Below are 24,577 nucleotides of genomic sequence, written 5' to 3'. Positions count from 1 at the left end.
CTGGAGAGCCTTACGGTTGAGGGCGGTGCAGTTGCCATACCAGGCGGTGATACAGCCCGCCAGGATGCTCTCGATTGTGCATCTGTAGAAGTTTGTGAGTGCTTTTGGTGACAAGCCGAATTTCTTCAGCCTCCTGAGGTTGAAGAGGCGCTGCTGCGCCTTCCTCACGATGCTGTCTGTGTGAGTGGACCAATTCAGTTTGTCTGTGATGTGTATGCCGAGGAACTTAAAACTTGCTACCCTCTCCACTACTGTTCCATCGATGTGGATGGGGGGTGTTCCCTCTGCTGTTTCCTGAAGTCCACAATCATCTCCTTTGTTTTGTTGACGTTGAGTGTGAGGTTATTTTCCTGACACCACACTCCGAGGGCCCTCACCTCCTCCCTGTACGCCGTCTCGTCGTTGTTGGTAATCAAGCCTACCACTGTTGTGTCGTCCGCAAACTTGATGATTGAGTTGGAGGCGTGCGTGGCCACGCAGTCGTGGGTGAACAGGGAGTACAGGAGAGGGCTCAGAACGCACCCTTGTGGGGCCCCAGTGTTGAGGATCAGCGGGGAGGAGATGTTGTTGCCTACCTTCACCACCTGGGGGCGGCCCGTCAGGAAGTCCAGTACCCAGTTGCACAGCGCGGTCGAGACCCAGGGTCTCGAGCTTGATGACGAGTTTGGAGGGTACTATGGTGTTGAATGCCGAGCTGTAGTCGATGAACAGCATTCTCACATAGGTATTCCTCTTGTCCAGATGGGTTAGGGCAGTGTGCAGTGTGGTTGAGATTGCATCGTCTGTGGACCTATTTGGGCGGTAAGCAAATTGGAGTGGGTCTAGGGTGTCAGGTAGGGTGGAGGTGATATGGTCCTTGACTAGTCTCTCAAAGCACTTCATGATGACGGATGTGAGTGCTACGGGCGGTAGTCGTTTAGCTCAGTTACCTTAGCTTTCTTGGGAACAGGAACAATGGTGGCCCTCTTGAAGCATGTGGGAACAGCAGACTGGTATAGGGATTGATTGAATATGTCCGTAAACACACCGGCCAGCTGGTCTGCGCATGCTCTGAGGGCGCGGCTGGGGATGCCGTCTGGGCCTGCAGCCTTGCGAGGGTTAACACGTTTAAATGTCTTACTCACTTCGGCTGCAGTGAAGGAGAGACCGCATGTTTTCGTTGCAGGCCGTGTCAGTGGCACTATATTGTCCTCAAAGCGGGCAAAAAAGTTATTTAGTCTGCCTGGGAGCAAGACATCCTGGTCCGTGACTGGGCTGGGTTTCTTCCTGTAGTCCGTGATTGACTGTAGACCCTGCCACATGCCCCTTGTGTCTGAGCCGTTGAATTGAGATTCTCCTTTGTCTCTGTACTGGCGTTAGCTTGTTTGATAGCCCTTGCGGAGGGAATAGCTGCACTGTTTGTATTCAGTCATGTTACCAGACACCTTGCCCTGATTAAAAGCAGTGGTTCGCGCCTTCAGTTTCACACGAATGCTGCCATCAATCCACAGTTTCTGGTTAGGGAATGTTTTAATCGTTGCTATGGGAACGACATCTTCAACGCACGTTCTAATGAACTCGCACACCGAATCAGCGTATTCGTCAATGTTGTTGTCTGGCGCAATACGAAACATCTCCCAGTCCACGTGATGGAAGCAGTCTTGGAGTGTGGAGTCAGCTTGGTCAGACCAGCGTTGGACAGACCTCAGCGTGGGAGCTTCTTGTTTTAGTTTCTGTCTGTAGGCAGGGATCAACAAAATGGAGTCGTGGTCAGCTTTTCCGAAAGGGGCGGGGCAGGGCCTTATATGCGTCGCGGAAGTTAGAGTAACAATGATCCAGGGTCTTTCCACCCCTGGTTGCGCAATCGATATGCTGATAAATTTTAGGGAGTCTTGTTTTCAGATTAGCCTTGTTAAAATCCCCAGCTACAATGAATGCAGCCTCCGGGTAAATCGTTTCCAGTTTGCAGAGAGTTAAATAAAGTTCGTTCAGAGCCATCGATGTGTCTGCTTGGGGGGGATATATACGGCTGTGATTATAATCGAAGAGAATTCTCTTGGTAGATAATGCGGTCTACATTTGATTGTGAGGAATTCTAAATCAGGTGAACAGAAGGATTTGATTTCCTGTATGTTTCTTTCATCACACCATGTCACGTTGGCCATAAGGCATACGCCCCCGCCCCTCTTCTTTCCAGAAAGATGTTTGTTTCTGTCGGCGCGATGCGTGGAGAAACCCGCTGGCTGCACCGCTTCGGATAGCGTCTCTCCAGTTAGCCATGTTTCCGTGAAGCAGAGAACGTTACAGTCTCTGATGTCCCTCTGGAATGCTACCCTACATCTGTTGTTTGTTATGAACATCCAGGAGGATGGACTTTGCTATAAAATGCTGTGGCTCAAATCCGCTCATTGAGTTCTGTGATCACCTCCAGGGGTGGTTACCAACCAGCTCCATTACTGTCTGAGCTACAGCTCTCTGCTTCTTGTGTTTACTGCTGTGGTCTCCAGGGGTGGTTACCAACCAGCTCCATTACTGCAGTAATTACATAATAAAGTTACTTGTTTTGAGGAAATGTAAAAGTCTCTCCTTCTGATTACAATAATTCCATGACACCCGTTGAGCTGCTGTGGTCTCCTGTTGAGCTGCTGTGGTCTCCAGCTGCTGTCTCCTGTTGATCTGCTGTGGTCTCCTGTTGAGCTGCTGTGGTCTCCTGTTGAGCTGCTGTGGTCTCCTGTTGAGCTGCTGTGGTCTCCTGTTGAGCTGCTGTGGTCTCCTGTTGATCTGCTGTGGTCTCCTGTTGAGCTGCTGTGGTCTCCCTGCTGTGGTCTCCTGTTGAGCTGCTGTGGTCTCCTGTTGATGTGGTCTGTTGAGCTGCTGTCTCCTGTTGAGCTGCTCTGTTGAGCTGCTGTGGTCTGCTGTTGAGCTGCTGTGGTCTCCTGTTGAGCTGCTGTGGTCTCCTGTTGAGCTGCTGTGGTCTCCTGTTGAGCTGCTGTGGTCTCCTGTTGATCTGCTGTGGTCTCCCGTTGAGCTGCTGTGGTCTCCCGTTGGGCTGCTGTGGTCTTCCGTTGAGCTGCTCTGGTCTCCTGTTGAGCTGCTGTGTAAACACAAGAAGCAGAGAGCTGCAGCTCAGACAGTGACTGTGTCTGACATGGCACCAACATATTCCCTCTACGGTGCACTACTTTTGACCAGAGCCCTAGTGAGGGGAATAGGGTGCCATTTGGAACATAGAGAATCATTGTACCATCTAAACCGCTGTGAAATGTATTTTCTGTAAGCAAAAATATAGTATTTTCAGTTGTTTGAAGCTGGTTTACAAAACTGAAAGTAAAAGAATGGGAAGCATAGAAATAGCACACATAGAACACATCTCCTTAGACTTGCTTTCAATGAGAATGACAGATCTATACATTTGGTTGGGTCACCCAAAAGTTACATATTACAGATTTAAGAGTAAAATATAAACTGACTTCAGCTTAATGTCTGTCACCTACTTTCTTACCTGTCACTCAATTCCAGTTTACAGGAATCTCTCAATGTCCCTTTAATGGCATTTTGGCTATCTAGTTTCCCTTCTGTTTTTATGAACATAATCTCTTCTCACTCAATGCCCTCATTTTACCCCTCTCTGTGTGCGCATCCCAAATGGCATCCTATTCCCTACAGTGCACTGCTTTTGACCAGTGCTCATAGCGTGCCATTTGAGATGCACACTCCTGTGTCCTACCTTCCTCCCCTGACTCACAGTAGGGCTGCTTAGGGAGAGATAGCACCTGCGGACACACTACCTCCTTTAACAGCCCCTCACCTGGTAACCCGAGTCGCCCTCCACGCCAACCTCTTCAAGCTAACCTAAAGTAAAGAATACAGCCTCCGCTGTAACCTGATGCTCTGACTCTTCTTTCCCCTCTCCTGGCCCACAGGTAGTCACAGGTGTATTTTTACATTTAACCTTTATTTAACTAGGCAAGTCATTTAAGAACAAATTCTTATTTAAATTGACGGCCTACCCCGGCCAAACCCAGACGACGATGGGCCAATTGTGCGCCGCCCTATCTGACTCCCAATCCCGGCCAGATGTGATTCAGCCTGGATTCAAACCAAGGATTGAGTGACGCCTCTTGCACTGACATGCATTGCCTTAGACCACTGCACCACTCAGAAGCAGTCTAATCTAATGGCTGTAGATAACAACTGTGAGCCCCTACACACAAACCAGCACCCACTCACCTCACCTGGTTACCCGATCCCGCCAACCAAACAGCCTTGCCAGGAACTGAGACCTTATACGGGTGGGAACAAGAGAGTGCTTCTGTAGAGACAGCTGCCCCACCGCACCATAGCATCCTGCTCTTTCACCTTTCCACTCTACCTTTCCTCTTCCACTCCCCCTCTCCACCTTCTCAGTCCTCTCCCCCTCTTTTCCTCCCCCTCTCCGTCCTCTCCCCCTCTCCACCTTCTCCGTCCTCTCCACCCTCTCCCCCTCTCCGTCCTCTCCCCGCTCTCTTCCTCACCCCTCTCCGTCCTCTCCCCCTCTCCACCTTCTCTGTCCTCTCCCCCTCTCTTCCTCCCCCTCTCTCAGAACCTGCTGCTTCCCAGGTGGACGGGTCAGCTTCCTCTATTACTCCTTCACTACTACCTTCCTCTCCTCCCGCTCCTCACTCTCCACCCCCTCTTCACTCTCCTCCTTATACCCCTCCTCCCTTTACTCCTCCCCCTCACTCCTCCTCCCTCCCTCTCCTCCCCTCACCCCCCTCCCTCCTCCTCCTCCCTACACTCCTCCTCCCCCTCTCCTCCTCCTCACTCCTCCTCCCCCTCTCCTTACTCCTCCTCCCCCCTCCTCCCTTCACTCCTCCTCCCCCTCTCCTCTCCCTCATCCCTGTCCTCCCTTTACTCCTTCTTCCCCGCTTCTCACTCCTCCTCCCCCTCTCCTCACTCCTCCTCCTCTCCCTCCCTTCACTCCTCCTCCCCCTCTCCTCTCTCCTCATCCCAAGCTGGGCTTGACAATCTGGACCCCCTATTTCTGAAACTTTCCGCTGCCATTGTCGCAACCCCTATTACCAGCCTGTTCAACCTCTCTTTCATATCGTCTGAGATCCCCAAGGATTGGAAAGCTGCCGCAGTCATCCCCCTCTTCAAAGGGGGAGACACCCTGGACCCAAACTGTTACAGACCTATATCCATCCTGCCCTGCCTATCTAAGGTCTTTGAAAGCCAAGTCAACAAACAGGTCACTGACCATCTCGAATCCCACCGTACCTTCTCCGCTGTGCAATCTGGTTTCCGAGCCGGTCACGGGTGCACCTCAGCAACACTCAAGGTACTAAACGATATCATAACCGCCATCGATAAAAGACAGTACTGTGCAGCCGTCTTCATTGACCTTGCCAAGGCTTTCGACTCTGTCAATCACCATATTCTTATCGGCAGACTCAGTAGCCTCGGTTTTTCGGATGACTGCCTTGCCTGGTTCACCAATTACTTTGCAGACAGAGTTCAGTGTGTCAAATCGGAGGGCATGCTGTCCGGTCCTCTGGCAGTCTCTATGGGGGTGCCACAGGGTTCAATTCTCGGGCCGACTCTTTTCTCTGTATATATCACTGACGTTGCTCTTGCTGCGGGCGATTCCCTGATCCACCTCTACGCAGACGACACCATTCTATATACTTTCGGCCCGTCATTGGACACTGTGCTATCTAACCTCCAAACAAGCTTCAATGCCATACAACACTCCTTCCGTGGCCTCCAACTGCTCTTAAACGCTAGTAAAACCAAATGCATGCTTTTCAACCGATCGCTGCCTACACCCGCATGCCCAACTAGCATCACCACCCTGGATGGTTCCGACCTTGAATATGTGGACATCTATAAGTACCTAGGTGTCTGGCTAGACTGCAAACTCTCCTTCCAGACTCATATCAAACATCTCCAATCGAAAATCAAATCAAGAGTCGGCTTTCTATTCCGCAACAAAGCCTCCTTCACTCACGCCGCCAAGCTTACCCTAGTAAAACTGACTATCCTTCCGATCCTTGACTTCTGCGATGTCATCTACAAAATGGCTTCCAACACTCTACTCAGCAAACTGGATGCAGTCTATCACAGTGCCATCCGTTTTGTCACTAAAGCACCTTATACCACCCACCACTGCGACCTGTATGCTCTAGTCGGCTGGCCCTCGTTACATATTCGTCGCCAGACCCACTGGCTCCAGGTCATCTACAAGTCCATGCTAGGTAAAGCTCCGCCTTATCTCAGCTCACTGGTCACGATGGCAACACCCATCCGTAGCACGCGCTCCAGCAGGTGTATCTCACTGATCATCCCTAAAGCCAACACCTCATTTGGCCGCCTTTCGTTCCAGTACTCTGCTGCCTGTGACTGGAACGAATTGCAAAAATCGCTGAAGCTGGAGACTTTTATCTCCCTCACCAACTTCAAACATCAGCTATCTGAGCAGCTAACCAATCGCTGCTGCTGTACATAGTCTATTGGTAAATAGCCCACCCATTTTCACCTACCTCATCCCCATACTGTTTTTATTTATTTACTTGCTCTTTTGCACACCAATATCTCTACCTGTACATGACCATCTGATCATTTATCACTCCAGTGTTAATCTGCAAAATTGTAATTATTCGCCTACCTCCTCATGCCTTTTGCACACATTGTATATAGACTCCCCCTTTGTTTTCTACTGTGTTATTGACTTGTTAATTGTTTATTCCATGTGTAACTCTGTGTTGTCTGCTCACACTGCTATGCTTTATCTTGGCCAGGTCGCAGTTGCAAATGAGAACTTGTTCTCAACTGGCCTACCTGGTTAAATAAAGGTGAAATAAAAAATAAAAAAAAAAAAAAAAATCCCTGTCCTCCCCTTACTCCTCCTTCCCCGCTTCTCACTCCTCCTCCCCCCCCTCCTCACTCCTCCTCCTCTCCCTCTCTCCCTTCACTCCTCCTCCCCCTCCCTTCATTCCTCCTCCCCCTTCTCCCTTCGTGGTCCCAGCCAGTAGCTCAGTTCCAGTGTTTATTTATCCAGAGTGAGGGGTTGGGGAAGGACACAGTGGGAGGAGGTGGCCCTCCCTCCCTCACCCTGCTATTTCAAATTGGGTCACACCTCAAATTGTGTGAAAGAGAGTGAAAAGAAAAACACCCAAGTACCTCCTCCTCCTCCTAGGAGGACTGGATAATGTAGGAGGACTATAAAATGTAGGAGGACTAGATAATGTAGGGGGACTAGATAATGTAGGAGGACTAGATAATGTAAGAGGACTAGATAATGAAGGAGGACTAGGTCATGTAGAACGACTAAATAATGTTGGAGGACTAGATAATGAAGGAGGACTAGATCATGTAGAACGACTAGATAATGTAGGGGGACTAGATAATGTAGGAGGACTAGATAATGAAGGAGGACTAGGTCATGTAGAACGACTAAATAATGTAGGAGGACTAGATAATGTAGGAGGACTAGATAAATGCGGTAGCAACCTCCTAACTGTCAAACTGTGTTTCCGGGGCAACAACTCAGGACTGATGAGCAGCCAACACCCTTAGAGTAGGGATACTGACTGCATGGCCACAGTGTGTTTGTATGGCAGGGAGTATGGATTTCCCCAATGCTGTATACTGTGGATAATTTTTCATTTCAAATTCATTATTAAAGTGATACTTTGGGATTTTGGCAATGAGGCCTTTTATTTACTTCCCCACAGTCAGATAAACATGTGGATACCATTTTTATGTCTCTGTGTCCAGTATGAAGGAAGTTAGAGGTAGTTTCTTGAGCCGATGTTAACTAGTGTTAGCGTAATGACTGGAAGTCTATGGGTATCTACTAGCATGCTAGCAAATACCCATAGACTTCCAGTAACTGTGCTAATGCTAGGGAGCATTGGCTGGCAAACCTAACTTCCTGGTATTTTTGCTCAGAAAACTTGGGAGGCCAAATAAAAACACCCGCAGCTGCCAGTTGGGGAACCCTGCCATAATATACTGTATATTTCCATATTCATCACAGGCATCCTCTATAATGTGTTTTCCTGTGAGGAATAGACCAGATCAAAGTCAGCAGAGTGCATTCATCACAAGTAGAGACATATAGCATGTAACGGGGACAGCCCAGTAATTGCATTCAGTGGATCATAAAATTGCATGAATTGCATCATCCTTGCTATGATGAGGCAGGGAGAGATGCATTGTGCTCCGGGTTTGGATGTGCGGCTCGTTCCATTGCAGGCTGAGTTAATTAAAAATCAACAGGGCATTGTGATGCATCAACCCTACTGGACACAGGCGAGAGAGGAGAGAGCAGGGGGGATTTCAGGCCTGGTCGAAAGTACTGCACTACCTAGGGAATGTGGTACCATTGAGAACGTAGGCTTGGTGTTTTGATACGGATGCTTACTCTCCCGCCCACTTGGTGAGACCTCATTAATTACCAACGCTCTCATCTGTTTAAATAAGGTGGACACACCCGAGGTTTATGGTGGTTTACTCTGAGGATTATTTGAAGAGGGAAAGCTAAAATAGAATGAACCATTTCTGTAAATGTGTTTCGTTACTTGTTCAACAGTGGAGTCATCTCTGCAGGATGGATTTCAACTGACTAAGGAAATATATTCCACACCACACAGGACCATTGAAAACAAGCAGGCATGGAGTGGACGACATTGATTATTATGGTCATATTTATCCAATCAATACTCTCCGGAAGGAAGCTTCCCGTACGTACTGTAAAGCTCTAAGATCAGCTTCCCCTTCCCCAATCCTAACCTTAATCATTAGTGGGATCAGCTTCCCCTTCCCCAATCCTAACCTTAATCATTAGTGGGGATCAGCTAACCTAACCTTAATCATTAGTGGGATCAGCTTCCCCTTCCCCAATCCTAACCTTAATCATTAGTGGGAATCAGCTTCCCCTTCCCCAATCCTAACCTTAATCATTAGTGGAATCAGCTTCCCCTTCCCCAATCCTAACCTTAATCATTAGTGGGATCAGCTTCCCCTTCCCCAATCCTAACCTTAATCATTAGTGGGAATCAGCTTCCCCTTCCCAATCAACCTTAATCATTAGTGGGAATCAGCTTCCCCTTCCCAATCCTAACCTTAATCATTAGTGGGAATCAGCTTCCCTTTCCCAATCCTAACCTTAATCATTAGTGGGAATCAGCTTCCCCTTCCCCAATCCTTCCCCAATCCTAACCTTAATCATTAGTGGGAATCAGCGCCTTGGGGCAAATTCACCGTACTTCAACCAATAAGGATGTATTGTTACCGCTCATTGCGGTACTATGTGGATTATCAAATGATACCCATCCAAACCAAAGCATACATGTCTTTTACTAAAACCTTATTTTTCTTCAACAAAAAAAGTACATGAATAAATGACTAGTCATTTACCATGCATGCAGGGTTAGCCAGTTATACATCAATGAGTCTATATCCCACGTAAACCACTGAAATTGATATTTTGCCTGCATATAAATAAATGCATTTCTAGTCATTGACCATACAGGGTGAGCCATTTATAGATACAGTATATTTAGGATATATATTAAATGTATCAAGTTGGTGTTTTCCATTTTCTTTCAGGATATGCAGAGAGTCGGGCAGGCCTAATGAGTTAGCTGGTGTCCCTCCTTTGCCCCACGCAGCGCAGCTCTGAACTCTCATTCTCAAGCTTGCCTTGCATGTTTTATTAATGGGTGACTCTGAGACAGGGACTGCGTCCCAAATGACACCCTATTCCCTATATAGTGCACTGCTTTTGAACAGAGTCCTATGGGTAGTGCTCCATAAAGGGAATAAGGTGCCATTTGGGACACATCCACGGATATGGCCCTCCTTTTTCATAAACTTTTCTCCGTTAGCATGATCCTCCGACTGAGGCGTAAACAGTTTCATGGATTCAGTACTCAGCCATTCTTGGCTCAGGATTGGTTTTATTATTACGCCAATGAGCACATCAGATTCATTCATGATTTATGTGAGAGATTCATGCATGTATATTTAGAAATGTGCTTGAATGAAAGGATGTTTAATAATTCATATTGATTTGGATTGGTTGGCGGGAACTCTACGCCATAAGGAGGGGTTTTGATCTTCATACCCAAACGCTGCATGGATGACATCATACAAATTACATAGAAGGCATCATACACATCACGTAGATGACATCATACACATCACTGGTGACATCTTACAAATTACATACTGTAGAAGGCATCATACACATTACATAGATGACATCATACACATAGATGACATCATGCACATCCTATACAGTGCATTCAGAAAGTATTCAGACCCCTTGACTTTTTCCACATTTTGTTACTTTACAGCCATTTGCTAAAATTGATTAAATATTTTTTCCCCCACATCAATTTACACACAATACCCCATAATTACAAAATAAAAAATGGAAATATCACATCAGATAACTATTCAGACCCTTTACTCAATACTTAGCACCTTTGGCAGCGACTACAGCCTCAAGTCTTCTTGGGTATGACGCTATAAGGTTGGCACACCTGTATTTGGGGAGTTATTCCCATTCTTCTCTGCAGATCCTTTCAAGCTCTGTCAGGTTGGATGGGGAGCATCCCTGCACAGATATTTTCAGGTCTCTCCAGAGATGTTCGATTGGGCTTCAAGTCCGGGCTCTGGCTGGGCCACTCAAGGACATTCAGAGACTTGTCCCGAAGCCACACCTGCACTGTCTTGGCTGTGTGCTTAGGGTCGTTGTCCAGTTGGAAGGTTAACCTTCGCCCCAGTCTGAGATCCTGAGTGCTCTGGAGCAGGTTTTAATTAAGGATCTCTCTGTACTTTGCACTGTTCATGCCAGATTTCCTCCAGACATGATGTCATTCAGGCCAAAGAGTTCAATCTTGGTTTCATCAGACCAGAGAATCTTGTTTTTAATGGCCTGAGAGTCCTTTAGGTGCCTTTTGGCAAACTCCAAGCAGGCTGTCATGTGCCTTTTCCTGAGGAGTAGCTTCGGTCTGGCCACTCTACCATAAAGGCCTGATTGGTGGAGTACGGCAGAGATTATTGTCCTTCTGGAAGGTTCTCCCATCTCCACAGAGGAAATCTGGAGCTCTGTCAGAGTGAACATCGGGTTCTTGGTCATCTCCCCGACGAAGGCCCTTCTCCCCCGATTGCATAGTTAGGCCATGCGGCCAGCTCTAGGAAGAGTCTTGGTGGTTCCAAACTTCTTCCATTTAAGAATGATGGAGGCCACTGTGTTCTTGGGGACCTCCAATGCTGCAGAAATGTTTTGGTACCTTTCCCTAGATGGCAAACTCCAAGGGGGCTGTCATGTGCCTTTTCCTGAGGAGTGGCTTCGTTTTGGCCACTCTACCACAAAGGCCTGATTGGTGGAGTGCTGCAGAGATGATTGTCCAAGTTGTAGAAACATCTCAAGGAATATCAATGTGAACAGGATGCACCTGAGCTCAATTTCAAGTCTCATAGCAAAGGGTCTGAATACTTTTGTAAATAAGGATTTTCTGTTTTTTATTTGTAATAAATTTGCTACCATTTCTAAAAACCATTTTTTTCACTTTGTCATTATGGGGTATTGTGTGTAGATTGATGAGGGGAAAAAATGATTTCATCCATTTTAGAATAAGGCTGTAACGTAACATAACAAAATGTGGAAAAAGGGAAAGGGTCTGAATACGTTCCAAATGCACTGTTAATGACATCATATCCATCATATAGATGACATCATATCCATCATATAGATGACATCATATCCATCATATAGATGACATCATATCCATCATATAGATGACATCATATCCATCATATAGATGACATCATATCCATCATATAGATGACATCATATCCATCATATAGATGACATCATATCCATCATATAGATAACATCATATCCATCATATAGATGACATCATATCCATCATATAGATGACATCATATCCATCATATAGATAACATCATATCCATCATATAGATTACATCATACACATCATACACAAACAAATGTACAGTGAACATACTGGCCTAATTCAGAAACGGTCATTTAGGTAACAATTTACATGACTTTGTCCATACAGTGTGATTACATTTTCAAGTACAGTGTTGTAACAACAATACTTGTAAAACAATACTCCATGGTAATTGGGATCTGTAATTACATACTTGCACTGCTACAGATCTTCTAGTGATAATTGACCACAGCCAATGTAAGTCAACTTGTGAATGGAGTTGATTTTGTCCATAGATTTTATCCATAGAAAACAGGGCACTGATTTGTGGGTAAAGTAGTAATATGTTTTTACCCGTCTCGCTACCATACCCAATGTGTTTAACCACAACTTCGAACCAAACATCAACTCGGAGCCATTTGTCTTCATTACTAAATGCCTTGACACATGCGCTGTGAATAAATCTAAATCCAATCCAACATCCTTGCTGCCAGACGCCCACTTGTTTCTTTGTCATTTTTTACTAGACATTTAATAAAACAAAGGCTTCTCAGCAACCTTTGAGTGTTGCTATTTCCATGGCAACTGCATGGATTGTGGCACCGCTGAATTCCATATTTCCTAATGAAGAGAAGCAAAGCTTAGTTGGCCTTGAAGAATACTAAGTCTTGCACAATGGGAGGAGCACAATGGCATTTAGCACCCATGCACGTGCCACAGTACAATGTATCATGCACATACAGGTGTAGGGTCTTAATTTGATCACTCTTTTGTTGCTGATCATTTTTCTGCCTCGCAGGAAATGCAGATGAGCTTCGTGATTTACATAAATTGACTGAAAACCTGTTTAACACACGGTTATATTAACAGTATTGCGCTTTCATGTAGCCTACTTTTGTCCAGCTAATAGCATAACCACCGATCAAACAACCTTATGGAATAAATGTTCAAATCCTGTTGCTGCAGAATTATTTTTGCTGTGACAATATAGATCAAATTCAGATCCTACATCTGTACAATGTGGATTTTATCGTTTTTTCTGTGGCACAAAATCCCAAGCTAAAATACATGGATTAAATTCAACTGCTGATGTTAGCAAACAAAGCATTGAGTGAAGGTGTGTGGTAGAATAATGGCAGTGTTCAGAGTGCTAGATGACGTCAAACTGTAGACCGGCCATCTTTGTGCACTTCCACTACTCAAATTGTAGTCATTTAAAAAGCAAAGGCAGCGAGATGGGAGTATTTCATATCCTCAAGCACTATAGAAAGTTGATACAAATAACCCTTATTGGGTTTGAGTCAATGAGTAGTGTAGCTCAGCAAAACGTTGGTTTGCCTCGTGACAAGGCTGCCGACCATCGGTCTATTGCTTTTACATTTCTAGTCTAGCTGGAGGATGATTTAAAGAGCTAAGTAATGACTGGTTTTAACAGTCAACTCTATGCCCAGGCGATCTGTTTAGTCGATGAAGGAAAGGAAAATGACCCTGCTTTACAGTCTGTTAGCATCTCTATGTAGAACTTAAACCTAAAGGAATTACAGGACCTGATTAATGACACTACTTTACCTTGGAAAGGTGCCATTCACAGCTGTCAAACAATCGCTACTGATCATTTGAATCAGCTGTGTAGTGCTACAGTAGGGCACAACTAAAACGTGCACCCAGGGGGGGCCCAGGACCGCTTCAGTGGGTAGTCTTTTGGACAAAATTCAATTTTTTGTATTGAATTTTTCTTGTCCAAAATAATAGCAATCATATAGCAGGCATTCTTATATTCAATAATGGGTTACCAGGTTAAGTCCAAACATATTTTACCTTTATTTAACCAGGCAAGTCAGTTAAGAACAAATTCTTATTTTCAATGACAGCCTAGGAACAGTGGGTTAACTGCCTGTTCAGGGGCAGAACGACAGATTTGTACCTTGTCAGCTCGGGGGTTTGAACTTGCAACCTTCCGGTTACTAGTCCAACGCTCTAACCACTAGGCTACCCTGCCGCCCCATAATATGAGCTATTATGTAATTGCGTTTAACACTGCATTCATTGTTGTGTCAAGTACATTTTGAAATGATGGATTTGATTTATCCTTGAATCTCAGTTGATGAATAGGGTCCCTTAGCATATTACATTCTACATCGGAGAGTGGTTTCCAAATGGTGCATCTCAAATGGCGTCCTATTCACTCTATATTGTAGGCTACTACTTTTGACTCCTATGGACCCTGGTCCAAAGTAAAGCACTATACATGCCAAAGGAAAAGGGTACCATTTGGAACTCAACCAAACGGGTAAGGAGGCAATCCAGCAATTAAAAGATCAAATCCGTCGCCATGGATACCTGGCAGAGATCAACCGCTGTCTCAAAAGAGTGAGGATGTTTCTAGAATCCATTAGGTATGATGATGTACAGTATCATCAACCATTCTATTACGAGGCATGCCTGCATCTCAGGAGCTTGTTAGAGATGAAGAAGGCCTACTATGAGCTCAGCCCAAGAACACAGTGAACACACAACACATGAATTGAGGCAGGACGTTGTTCACCATCTAGGCCTAATATTCCCCGTATGCAGTGTCACAAAAGTTCTACAATGCACCAGAAGCACCAGAACTGAAGCACTTTCACTTTTGTTTCATAATTAAATCTCTAGATAACATGTAAAAAAAAAAATCTGAAATCCATATCTGGGCTGTGTATCTAAACGGATTACAGTATGGTTCAGTATCCAAACTCTGATTTCCCCCTTCAAACAGGATTACCTGCCAATCAGTGCTGTGTGAAGTCATCCGATTTCATTTTTATTAGAGATGAGAAGTATTGAACATGGAAGATTAAGGTCAGAAGGGGTTTAGACTGGCAGCACTGCTGTATTTTCTACATGGCTCAGCCTATTTTCTCTTGTAATGTGTCCATGAGACAGTTTTGCCATGTGACTCTACATTCTAAAAGCATTCTACCATTTAAAGTGTTGAATTATTACTCATGTTCCAGGGGTGGACTGGGAGCAGAAAACAACCGTGGCCTGTCTAACACACCAGACCATTTTCCCCTTGAGGTCCCCACACCAGACCATTTGTTCCCTTGAGGTCCCCACACCAGACCATTTTCCCCTTGAGGTCCCCACACCAGACCATTTGTTCCCTTGAGGTCCCCACACCAGACCATTTTCCCCTTGAGGTCCCCACACCAGACCATTTGTTCCCTTGAGGTCCCCAGACCAGACCATTTTTCCCCACACCAGACCATTTGTTCCCTTGAGGTCCCCACACCAGACCATTTTTTCCCCTTGAGGTCCCCAGACCAGACCATTTTTCCCTTGAGGTCCCCAGACCCCAGACCATTTTCCCCTTGAGGTCCCCACACCAGACCATTTGTTCCCTTGAGGTCCCCACACCAGACCATTTGTTTTGTTCCCTTGAGGTCCCCAGACCAGACCATTTTCCCCTTGAGGTCCCCACACCAGACCATTTTCCCCCCCAGACCAGACCATTGAGGTCCCCACACCAGACCATTTGTTCCCTTGAGGTCCCCAGACCAGACCATTTTCCCCTTTGTTCCCTTGAGGTCCCCAGACACCAGACCATTTGTTCCCTTGAGGTCCCCAGACCAGACCATTTTCCCCTTGGTCCCCAGACCAGACCATTTTCCCCTTGAGGTCCCCACCCCACCAGACCATTTTCCCCACACCAGACCATTGAGGTCCCCACACCAGACCATTTTCCCCTTGAGGTCCCCACACCAGACCATTTGTTCCCTTGAGGTCCCCACACCAGACCATTTGTTCCCTTGAGGTCCCCAGACCAGACCATTTTCCCCTTGAGGTCCCCACACCAGACCATTTTTTCCCCTTGAGGTCCCCAGACCAGACCATTTTTTGAGGTCCCCTTTTCCCCTTGAGGTCCCCAGACCAGACCATTTTCCCCTTGAGGTCCCCACCAGACCATTCCCCAGACCAGACCATTTCCCTTGAGGTCCCCACCATTTGACCATTTGTTCCCTTGAGGTCCCCAGACCAGACCATTTTCCCCTTGAGGTCCACACACCAGACCATTTTCCCCTTGAGGTCCCCACACCAGACCATTTGTTCCCTTGAGGTCCCCAGACCAGACCATTTTCCCCTTCAGGTCCCCACACCAGACCATTTGTTCCCTTGAGGTCCCCACACCAGACCATTTTTCCTCTTGAAAAACAAACAAATATTTCAACCAGCCTATCTGACATTTGCCAGAGTTGCTCTATGGCCAGTCCGTCGCTGGCATGTGGCCTAGCAAAGGGTCAATATATATATATATTCCAATGTGACTTGTACATTCTTAAAAACATCTCTTCTATGTGCCAGCAGTGAAACTCTTTTATCGTCTTAATGCAATATCTCCATTGCTCATATGAAAAAGCTGTCTCCTAACATAAAATAATAACATCATAACCAAGTATATTTTTTACTGCCCAGGGGGTTAGAAAAAAACCTAAAGCCACAATTAGAGGGAATCGACCAAGACACTTCACAGCTAAATTAGACGGAAAAGTGAAAGCTCCATATAACATAGATAACTCTACCACGTTAATAAGATGTGGGATCTGTTTCTGAATTCTCTTTGAGGAAATAATAGTGTGTAATTTGGCATGGCAAGAGGGCCTCTTTGAACTCGAAGGAACCTTCAACGGGATATTCTGAAGGGCAGCAGAATCAAATGTCCTGAGGGAGCAGACATTGCAATTAATGTAACTCTATAACCGAACACAAAAAATAGTGCCTAAAGTAAACTGTATGCAGCCATAATTACAGGAGAATAACAACACCCAGACCTGTTCTGGTGGGTACGGCATCCATATTAGGACTGTCAGTTGATGTGTCTGTCCATACATCCCATCTCCTGACAATTCATTATATCTCTTCAGCATTGGCATGGAGTAGAGCCATATCCACTGGCATAAACATCTGACCACAACAATAACAGTTGTAGATGTACAACAGACCTGCATGCTTCAACTACATCAGTCAAATGGATGTGCTTGATATAGCTATGCACTGTTTTAGAGGCTACTCCATTGGGTCTATTGTACTGGGCAAAGTAAATCAAGCACACCTCAAGTATTTGAAAGTATGTTATATTTGTTTTGTCCCAGGTCTAAGACTGTCCTCCTATATCCTTAGCATTGGCTCATGTTGCACAAAGAGTGGAGACATTTCCGATGACGTCATAAAAATTTGACCACAACAATAACAGTTCATATTCTATTACATAGTCAACCCAGGTTCGTTCTCATGGGCAGATCAACTTCATTTGCTCAAGCTGAAAACAGCCACCGAGTTGCCTTGGCCTGCTTGCTGTCTCTGGCAGACTTTGACGTCCAGAACTTATTTTAGACACTGACCTAACGCATGCCAAAGGAGGAAGAGAGACCCACAAGTCTAAACTGTACCCTGCTATTTTGCAACGTTCTCTTCCTCGGTCCCAAGAGTTATAGTAACAGCATCTGAGTCACTGGGGCACAGGGAATCTCACACCCCCTCTACCATTGGAGCACTTGCTTCCTGGGCTGCCTCCCAAATGGCCCCTATTCCCTAGAAAGTGCACAATTTATGACCATGCCCTTGAGCCCATAGGGCCCTGGTCAAAGGTAGTGCACTATATAGAGAGTAGGGTGCCATTTGGTGTGGCACCTTACTGTGTGGCACCATAGGATATAGCCATTAGGTACAGCAGGAGTGTTGGTTCCTCATCCTCTATAAATACTATGTTACAGGCACAGCCGAGCATGGTGCTGACACCATCCACTTTCCCCAAGAGAGATTACACTTCCCTTCTAGGACACAGAATGGGAGAATGGACACGCGCCCGCACACACACACACACAGAGGACTTCTGCCAGTAGAGTGAGTGGTAATCCTCACTGATCATGAAGGGCTGTGATGAATACAGCCAGCTGCAGATGAATGGTCCAGTGGTTTCTCTAGCAGTTGAGTCATCATCTGGCGACTAAAGACTTGTACACACACTCCGAATATATTTGAACAGAATCAAAACACACACACGCACATATACACGCACACACACACACACACTAGAATATCACACATATTTGCACACTAGCAGCTCCATATCATGTGTCCCTGTTGTCATAGCTACATTTGAAAGGTTGAATGAGCGTACAGTATGTAACACACACAAACCCTCTATCTCACACACACACACACACACACTCCCACCAGTAGGTTGAAAACAAATGGTCAGAAATACAAAGTGGGGATTATTGCTAGGATCATGCTCGACGCAGTGGACATACAGTACCAGTCAAACGTTTGGACACACCTACTCATTCAAGGTTTCTTTATTTTTACTATTTTCTACATTGTAGAATAATAGTGAAGACATCAAAACTATGAAATAACACATATGGAATCATGTAGTAACTAAAAAAGTGTTAAACAAATCAAAATATATCTTATATTTGAGATTCTTTTGACTAGGGGGCAGAATTTTCATTTTTGGAAAAATAACGTTCCTGTAGTAAACGGGATATTTTGTCAGGACAAGATGCTAGAATATGCATACAATTGACAGCTTAAGATAGAAAACACTGTCTGTGAGTATAACAGAACTGATATTGCAGGCGAAAGCCTGAGAAAAATCCAATCCAGAAGTGCCTCATGTTTTGAAAGCGCTGCGTTCCAATGCGTCCCTATTGAGCAGTGAATGGGCTATCAACCAGATTACTTTTTCTCCGTATTCCCCAAGGTGTCTACAGCATTGTGGCATTTATGTTGAAGAATACCCGTAAGCGGCTACATTGCGCAACTGGTCACCTGATGCTCCCAGAGTGATTCTCGCGTAAAATACAGAGGTAGCCATTATTCCAATCGGTCCTACTGAAAAACCAATTGTCCCGGTGGATATATTACCGAATAGATATTTGAAAAACACCTTGAGGTTTGATTATAAACAATGTTTGCCATGTTTCTGTCGATATTATGGAGCTAATTTGGAATATTTTTCGGCGTTTTCGTGACTGCAATTTCCGAAATGCTATGCTAGGCTATCGATAAACTTATCGATAAACTTACACAAATGCTTGTCTAGCTTTGGCTGTAAAGCATATTTAGAAAATCTGAGATGACAGGGTGATTAACAAAAGGCTAAGCTGTGTCTCAATATATTTCACTTGTGATTTTCATGAATAGGAATATTTTCTAGGAATATTTATGTCCGTTGCGTTATGCTAATTAGTGTCAGTCGATGATTACGCTCCCTCATGCGGGATGGGGAGTCACTAGAGGTTAAAGTAGTCACCCTTTGCCTTGATGACAGCTAAAAGACCAAGTCCATATTATGGCAAGAACTGCTCAAATGAAATATATATTTTAATTTAACTAGGCAAGTCAGTTAAGAACAAATTCTTATTTACAATGATGGCCTACTGGGGAACGGTAGGTTTACTGCCTTATTCAGTGGCAGAACAACAGATTTTTACCTTGTCAGCTCGGGGATTCAATCCAGCAACCTTTCGGTTACTGGCCCAATGTTTTAACCACTAGGCTACCTGCCACCCTAAATAAGCAAACAGAAACGACAGTCCATCATTACTTTAAGACATGAAGATCAGAAAATCCGTAACATTTCAAAAACTTAAAAAGTTTATTCAAGTGCAGATGCAAAAACCATCAAGCGCTATGCTGAAACTGTCTCTCATGAGGACCACCAGAGAAAGGGAAGACACAGAGGTACCTCTGCTGCAGAGGATAAGTTCATTACAGTTACCTCTGCTGCAGAGGATAAGTTCATTAGAGTTACCTCTGCTGCAGAGGATAAGTTCATTACAGTTACCTCTGCTGCAGAGGATAAGTTCATTACAGTTACCTCTGCTGCAGAGGATAAGTTCATTACAGTTACCTCTGCTGCAGAGGATAAGTTCATTACAGTTACCTCTGCTGCATGAGGATAAGTTCATTACAGTTACCTCTGCTGCAGAGGATAAGTTCATTCAGAGTTACCTCTGCTGCAGAGGATTACCTCTGCTGCAGAGGATAAGTTCATTAGAGATACCTCTGCTGCAGAGGATAAGTTCATTACAGTTACCTCTGCTGCAGAGGATAAGTTCATTAGAGTTACCTCTGCTGCAGAGGATAAGTTCATTACAGTTACCTCTGCTGCAGAGGATAAGTTCATTACAGTTACCTCTGCTGCAGAGGATAAGTTCATTAGAGTTACCTCTGCTGCAGAGGATAAGTTCATTACAGTTACCTCTGCTGCAGAGGATAAGTTCATTACAGTTACCTCTGCTGCAGAGGATAAGTTCATTACAGTTACCTCTGCTGCAGAGGATAAGTTCATTACAGTTACCTCTGCTGCAGAGGATAAGTTCATTACAGTTACCTCTGCTGCAGAGGATAAGTTCATTACAGTTACCTCTGCTGCAGAGGATAAGTTCATTACAGTTACCTCTGCTGCAGAGGATAAGTTCATTACAGTTACCTCTGCTGCAGAGGATAAGTTCATTAGAGTTACCTCTGCTGCAGAGGATAAGTTCAGAGGATTTCATTACAGTTACCTCTGCTGCAGAGGATAAGTTCATTACAGTTACCTCTGCTGCAGAGGATAAGTTCATTAGAGGATAAGTTCACCTCTGCTGCAGAGGATAAGTTCATTACAGTTACCTCTGCTGCAGAGGATAAGTTCATTAGAGTTACCTCTGCTGCAGAGGATAAGTTCATTACAGTTACCTCTGCTGCAGAGGATAAGTTCATTAGTTACCTCTGCTGCAGAGGATAAGTTCATTACAGTTACCTCTGCTGCAGAGATAAGTTCATTACAGTTACCTCTGCTGCAGTTAGCTGCATAATTTCATTACAGTTACCTCTGCTGCAGAGGATATTCAAGTTCAGAGGATAAGTTCATTAGAGTTACCTCTGCTGCAGAGGATAAGTTCATTTTACCTCTGCTGCAGAGGATAAGTTCATTAGAGTTACCTCTGCTGCAGAGGATAAGTTCATTAGAGTTACCTCTGCTGCAGAGGATAAGTTCATTACAGTTACAGAGGATAAGTTCATTAGAGTTACCTCTGCTGCAGAGGATAAGTTCATTACAGTTACCTCTGCTGCAGAGGATAAGTTCATTAGAGATAAGAGGATAAGTTCATTAGAGTTACCTCTGCTGCAGAGGATAAGTTCATTTACCTCTGCTGCAGAGGATAAGTTCACAGTTACCTCTGCTGCAGAGGATAAGTTCATTAGAGTTACCTCTGCTGCAGAGGATCATTTCATTACAGTTACCTCTGCTGCAGAGGATAAGTTCATTAGAGTTACCTCTGCTGCAGAGGATCATTTCATTACAGTTACCTCTGCTGCAGAGGATAAGTTCATTAGAGTTACCTCTGCTGCAGAGGATAAGTTCATTACAGTTACCTCTGCTGCAGAGGATAAGTTCATTAGAGTTACCTCTGCTGCAGAGGATCATTTCATTACAGTTACCTCTGCTGCAGAGGATAAGTTCATTAGAGTTACCTCTGCTGCAGAGGATCATTTCATTACAGTTACCTCTGCTGCAGAGGATAAGTTCATTAGAGTTACCTCTGCTGCAGAGGATCATTTCATTACAGTTACCTCTGCTGCAGAGAATAAGTTCATTAGAGTTACCTCTGCTGCAGAGGATCATTTCATTACAGTTACCTCTGCTGCAGAGGATAAGTTCATTACAGTTACCTCTGCTGCAGAGGATAAGTTCATTAGAGTTACCTCTGCTGCAGAGGATCATTTCATTACAGTTACCTCTGCTGCAGAGGATAAGTTCATTAGAGTTACCTCTGCTGCAGAGGATAAGTTCATTACAGTTACCTCTGCTGCAGAGGATAAGTTCAGTTACCTCTGCTGCAGAGGATAAGTTCATTACAGTTACCTCTGCTGCAGAGGATCAAGTTCATTTCATTTCACAGTTACCTCTGCTGCAGAGGATAAGTTCATTACAGTTACCTCTGCTGCAGAGGATCAGTTCATTACAGTTACCTCTGCTGCAGAGGATAAGTTCATTACAGTTACCTCTGCTGCAGAGGATCATTTTACATTACAGTTACCTCTGCTGCAGAGGATAAGTTCATTACAGTTACCTCTGCTGCAGAGGATCAGTTCATTACAGTTACCTCTGCTTACCTCTGCTGCAGAGGATCAGTTCATTACAGTTACCTCTGCTGCAGAGGATAAGTTCATTAGAGTTACCTCTGCTGCAGAGGATCATTTCATTACAGTTACCTCTGCTGCAGAGGATCATTTCATTACAGTTACCTCTGCTGCAGAGGATAAGTTCATTAGAGTTACCTCTGCTGCAGAGGATCATTTCATTACAGTTACCTCTGCTGCAGAGGATCATTTCATTACAGTTACCTCTGCTGCAGAGGATAAGTTCATTACAGTTACCTCTGCTGCAGAGGATCATTTCATTACAGTTACCTCTGCTGCAGAGAATAAGTTCATTACAGTTACCTCTGCTGCAGAGAATAAGTTCATTACAGTTACCTCTGCTGCAGAGGATAAGTTCATTACAGTTACCTCTGCTGCAGAGGATAAGTTCATTAGAGTTACCAGCCCAAATAAATGCTTCACAGAGTTCAAGTAACAGACACATCTCAACATCAACTGTTCAGAGGAGACTGCGTGAATCAGGCCTTCATGGTCAAATTTATGCAAAGAAACCACTACTAATAGACACCAATAATAAGAAGAGACTTGCTTCGGCCAAGAAACATGAGCAATCGACATTAAACTGGTGGAAATCTGTAATCTGGTCTGATGAGTCCAAATTTGAGATTTTTGGTTCCAACTGCTGTGTGTCTTTGTGAGACACAGAGTAGGTAAACGAATGATCTCTGCATGTGTGGTTCCCACCGTGAAGCATGGAGGGGGTGTGATGGTGTGGAGGCAGGGTTGGGTAGGTTACTTTCTAAATGTAATCCGTCTCAGTTACTAGTTACCTGTCCAAAATTGTAATCAGTAACGTAACTTTTGCATAACCCAAACTCAGTAATGTAATCTGATTACATTCCGTTACTTTTAGATGACTTTCCCCTTGACTGGGATCCGCACTATGCAGCTGTTGCAAGAGGGCATTTTGACTGGCTGTCCACTGGTTTCAAAAACAATGGCTGTTCACAAATGATTGATAGTCAGCTTAAACTTCTTGAATTCAACCATTATTGGGTTCAAATACACACTCAGCCGTCCACAACAACCACAATCCGTATGGCGCAAATAGCTAAATGAGATATCAGCAGTGTGATTCACATCAATGCGCTATATAGATACAAATAATGAGTGATATCCGTATCACCGTAGACTACACCACTGCTGTCATCCTTACCTCCAAATGTTTATTCAAGTTGGATAATCTTTAATGCTGACAGCAGTCACACCATTGGAAGACATAGCTTGGACTGTAGCCTACAAAAGCCTATTCCTGCTCTTTTCCCGCAATCCATCAAACCCATTTGGGGTGTCATCATAACGGCTTTTAACAGGACAATGACCCAACACACCTCCAGGTTGTGTAAGGGCTATTTGACCAAGAAGGACAGTGATGGAGTGCTGCATCAGATGACCTGGCCTTCACAATCACCCGACCTCAACCCAATCGAGATGGTTTGTGATGAGTTGGACCGCAGAGTGAAGGAAAAGCAGCCAACAAGTGCTCAGCATATGTGGAACTCCTTCAAGACAGTTGGAAAAGCATTTCCAGGTGAAGCTGTTTGAGAGAATGCCAAGAGTGTGCAAAGCTGTCATCAAGGCAAAGGGTGGCTACTTTGAAGAATCTCAAATATAACACTTCTTTGGTTACTACATGATTCCATGTGTGTTATTTCATAGTTTTGATGTCTTCACTATTATTCTATAGTAAAAAATAAAGAAAAACACTTGAATGAGTAGGTGTGTCAGACTTTTGACTGGTACTGTATTTCCAATTTGCCAGTGTCTGTCACGTTCTGACCTTTATTTCCTTTGTTTTGTCGTTATTTAGTATGGTCAGGGCGTGAGTTGGGGTGGGCAGTCTTTGTTTTTCTATGATTTTGGGATTTCTATGTTTCGGCCTAGTATGTTTCTCAATCAGAGGCAGGTGTCATTAGTTGTCTCTGATTGAGAATCATACTTACGTAGCCTGGGTTTCACTGTTTGTTTGTGGGTGATTGTCTATGTTAGTTGCTTGTGTCAGTACAGTTCTCATTATAGCTTCACGGTCGTTATTTCGTTTGTTTTGTATAGTTTGTATTCAGTGTTCAGTGCTTTCTTTAATTAACTTCATCCTGAACACATACCACGCTGCATTTTGGTCCGCTTCATACGACGATCGTGACAGTGTCACAGAGCTTATTTGAATGAATGCTAGAACTGTTTACGTTGTGTGTTAGTAGTCTCCTGGTACAATGAACACATTGTATTCTGAGGCCAAAACCAGGGTTCTCTTGAGCAATGATGACACTCTGTGATTGATGTGTCTTTTGAAATCACTACATCCTCATGACATGTATTGCACATGCTCTACTGATCTAAAGAAAGGGTTGTGGCCATACTGGTGTCTCAGTGCAGTGTGTGTGTGTGTGTGTGTGACAGCCTTAATCAAAAGTTGATGAGAGAACAGACAGATGCTGTAATATACAGCACAC

The 24,577-nt window shown here is 44.6% G+C and overlaps 1 protein-coding gene across 1 annotated transcript in view; it reads right to left on the bottom strand.

Moving 5' to 3' along the window:
* Window positions 1-2,572: 2,572 nt before the first annotated feature.
* LOC121845872 (KRR1 small subunit processome component homolog) overlaps window positions 2,573-24,577 on the bottom strand; it is a 45,991-nt gene continuing 23,986 nt past the window's right edge. Inside the window, exon 5 of the mRNA XM_042318055.1 lies at window positions 2,573-3,073. Coding sequence (XP_042173989.1) covers window positions 2,573-3,073 — 501 coding nt within the window. The remainder of the gene's footprint in view (window positions 3,074-24,577) is intronic.

Source organism: Oncorhynchus tshawytscha, unplaced genomic scaffold, assembly GCF_018296145.1.
Source record: "Oncorhynchus tshawytscha isolate Ot180627B unplaced genomic scaffold, Otsh_v2.0 Un_scaffold_10343_pilon_pilon, whole genome shotgun sequence".
Classification (NCBI taxonomy): Eukaryota; Metazoa; Chordata; class Actinopteri; order Salmoniformes; family Salmonidae; genus Oncorhynchus; species Oncorhynchus tshawytscha.
This window is presented reverse-complemented; position numbering and strand designations above follow the sequence as displayed.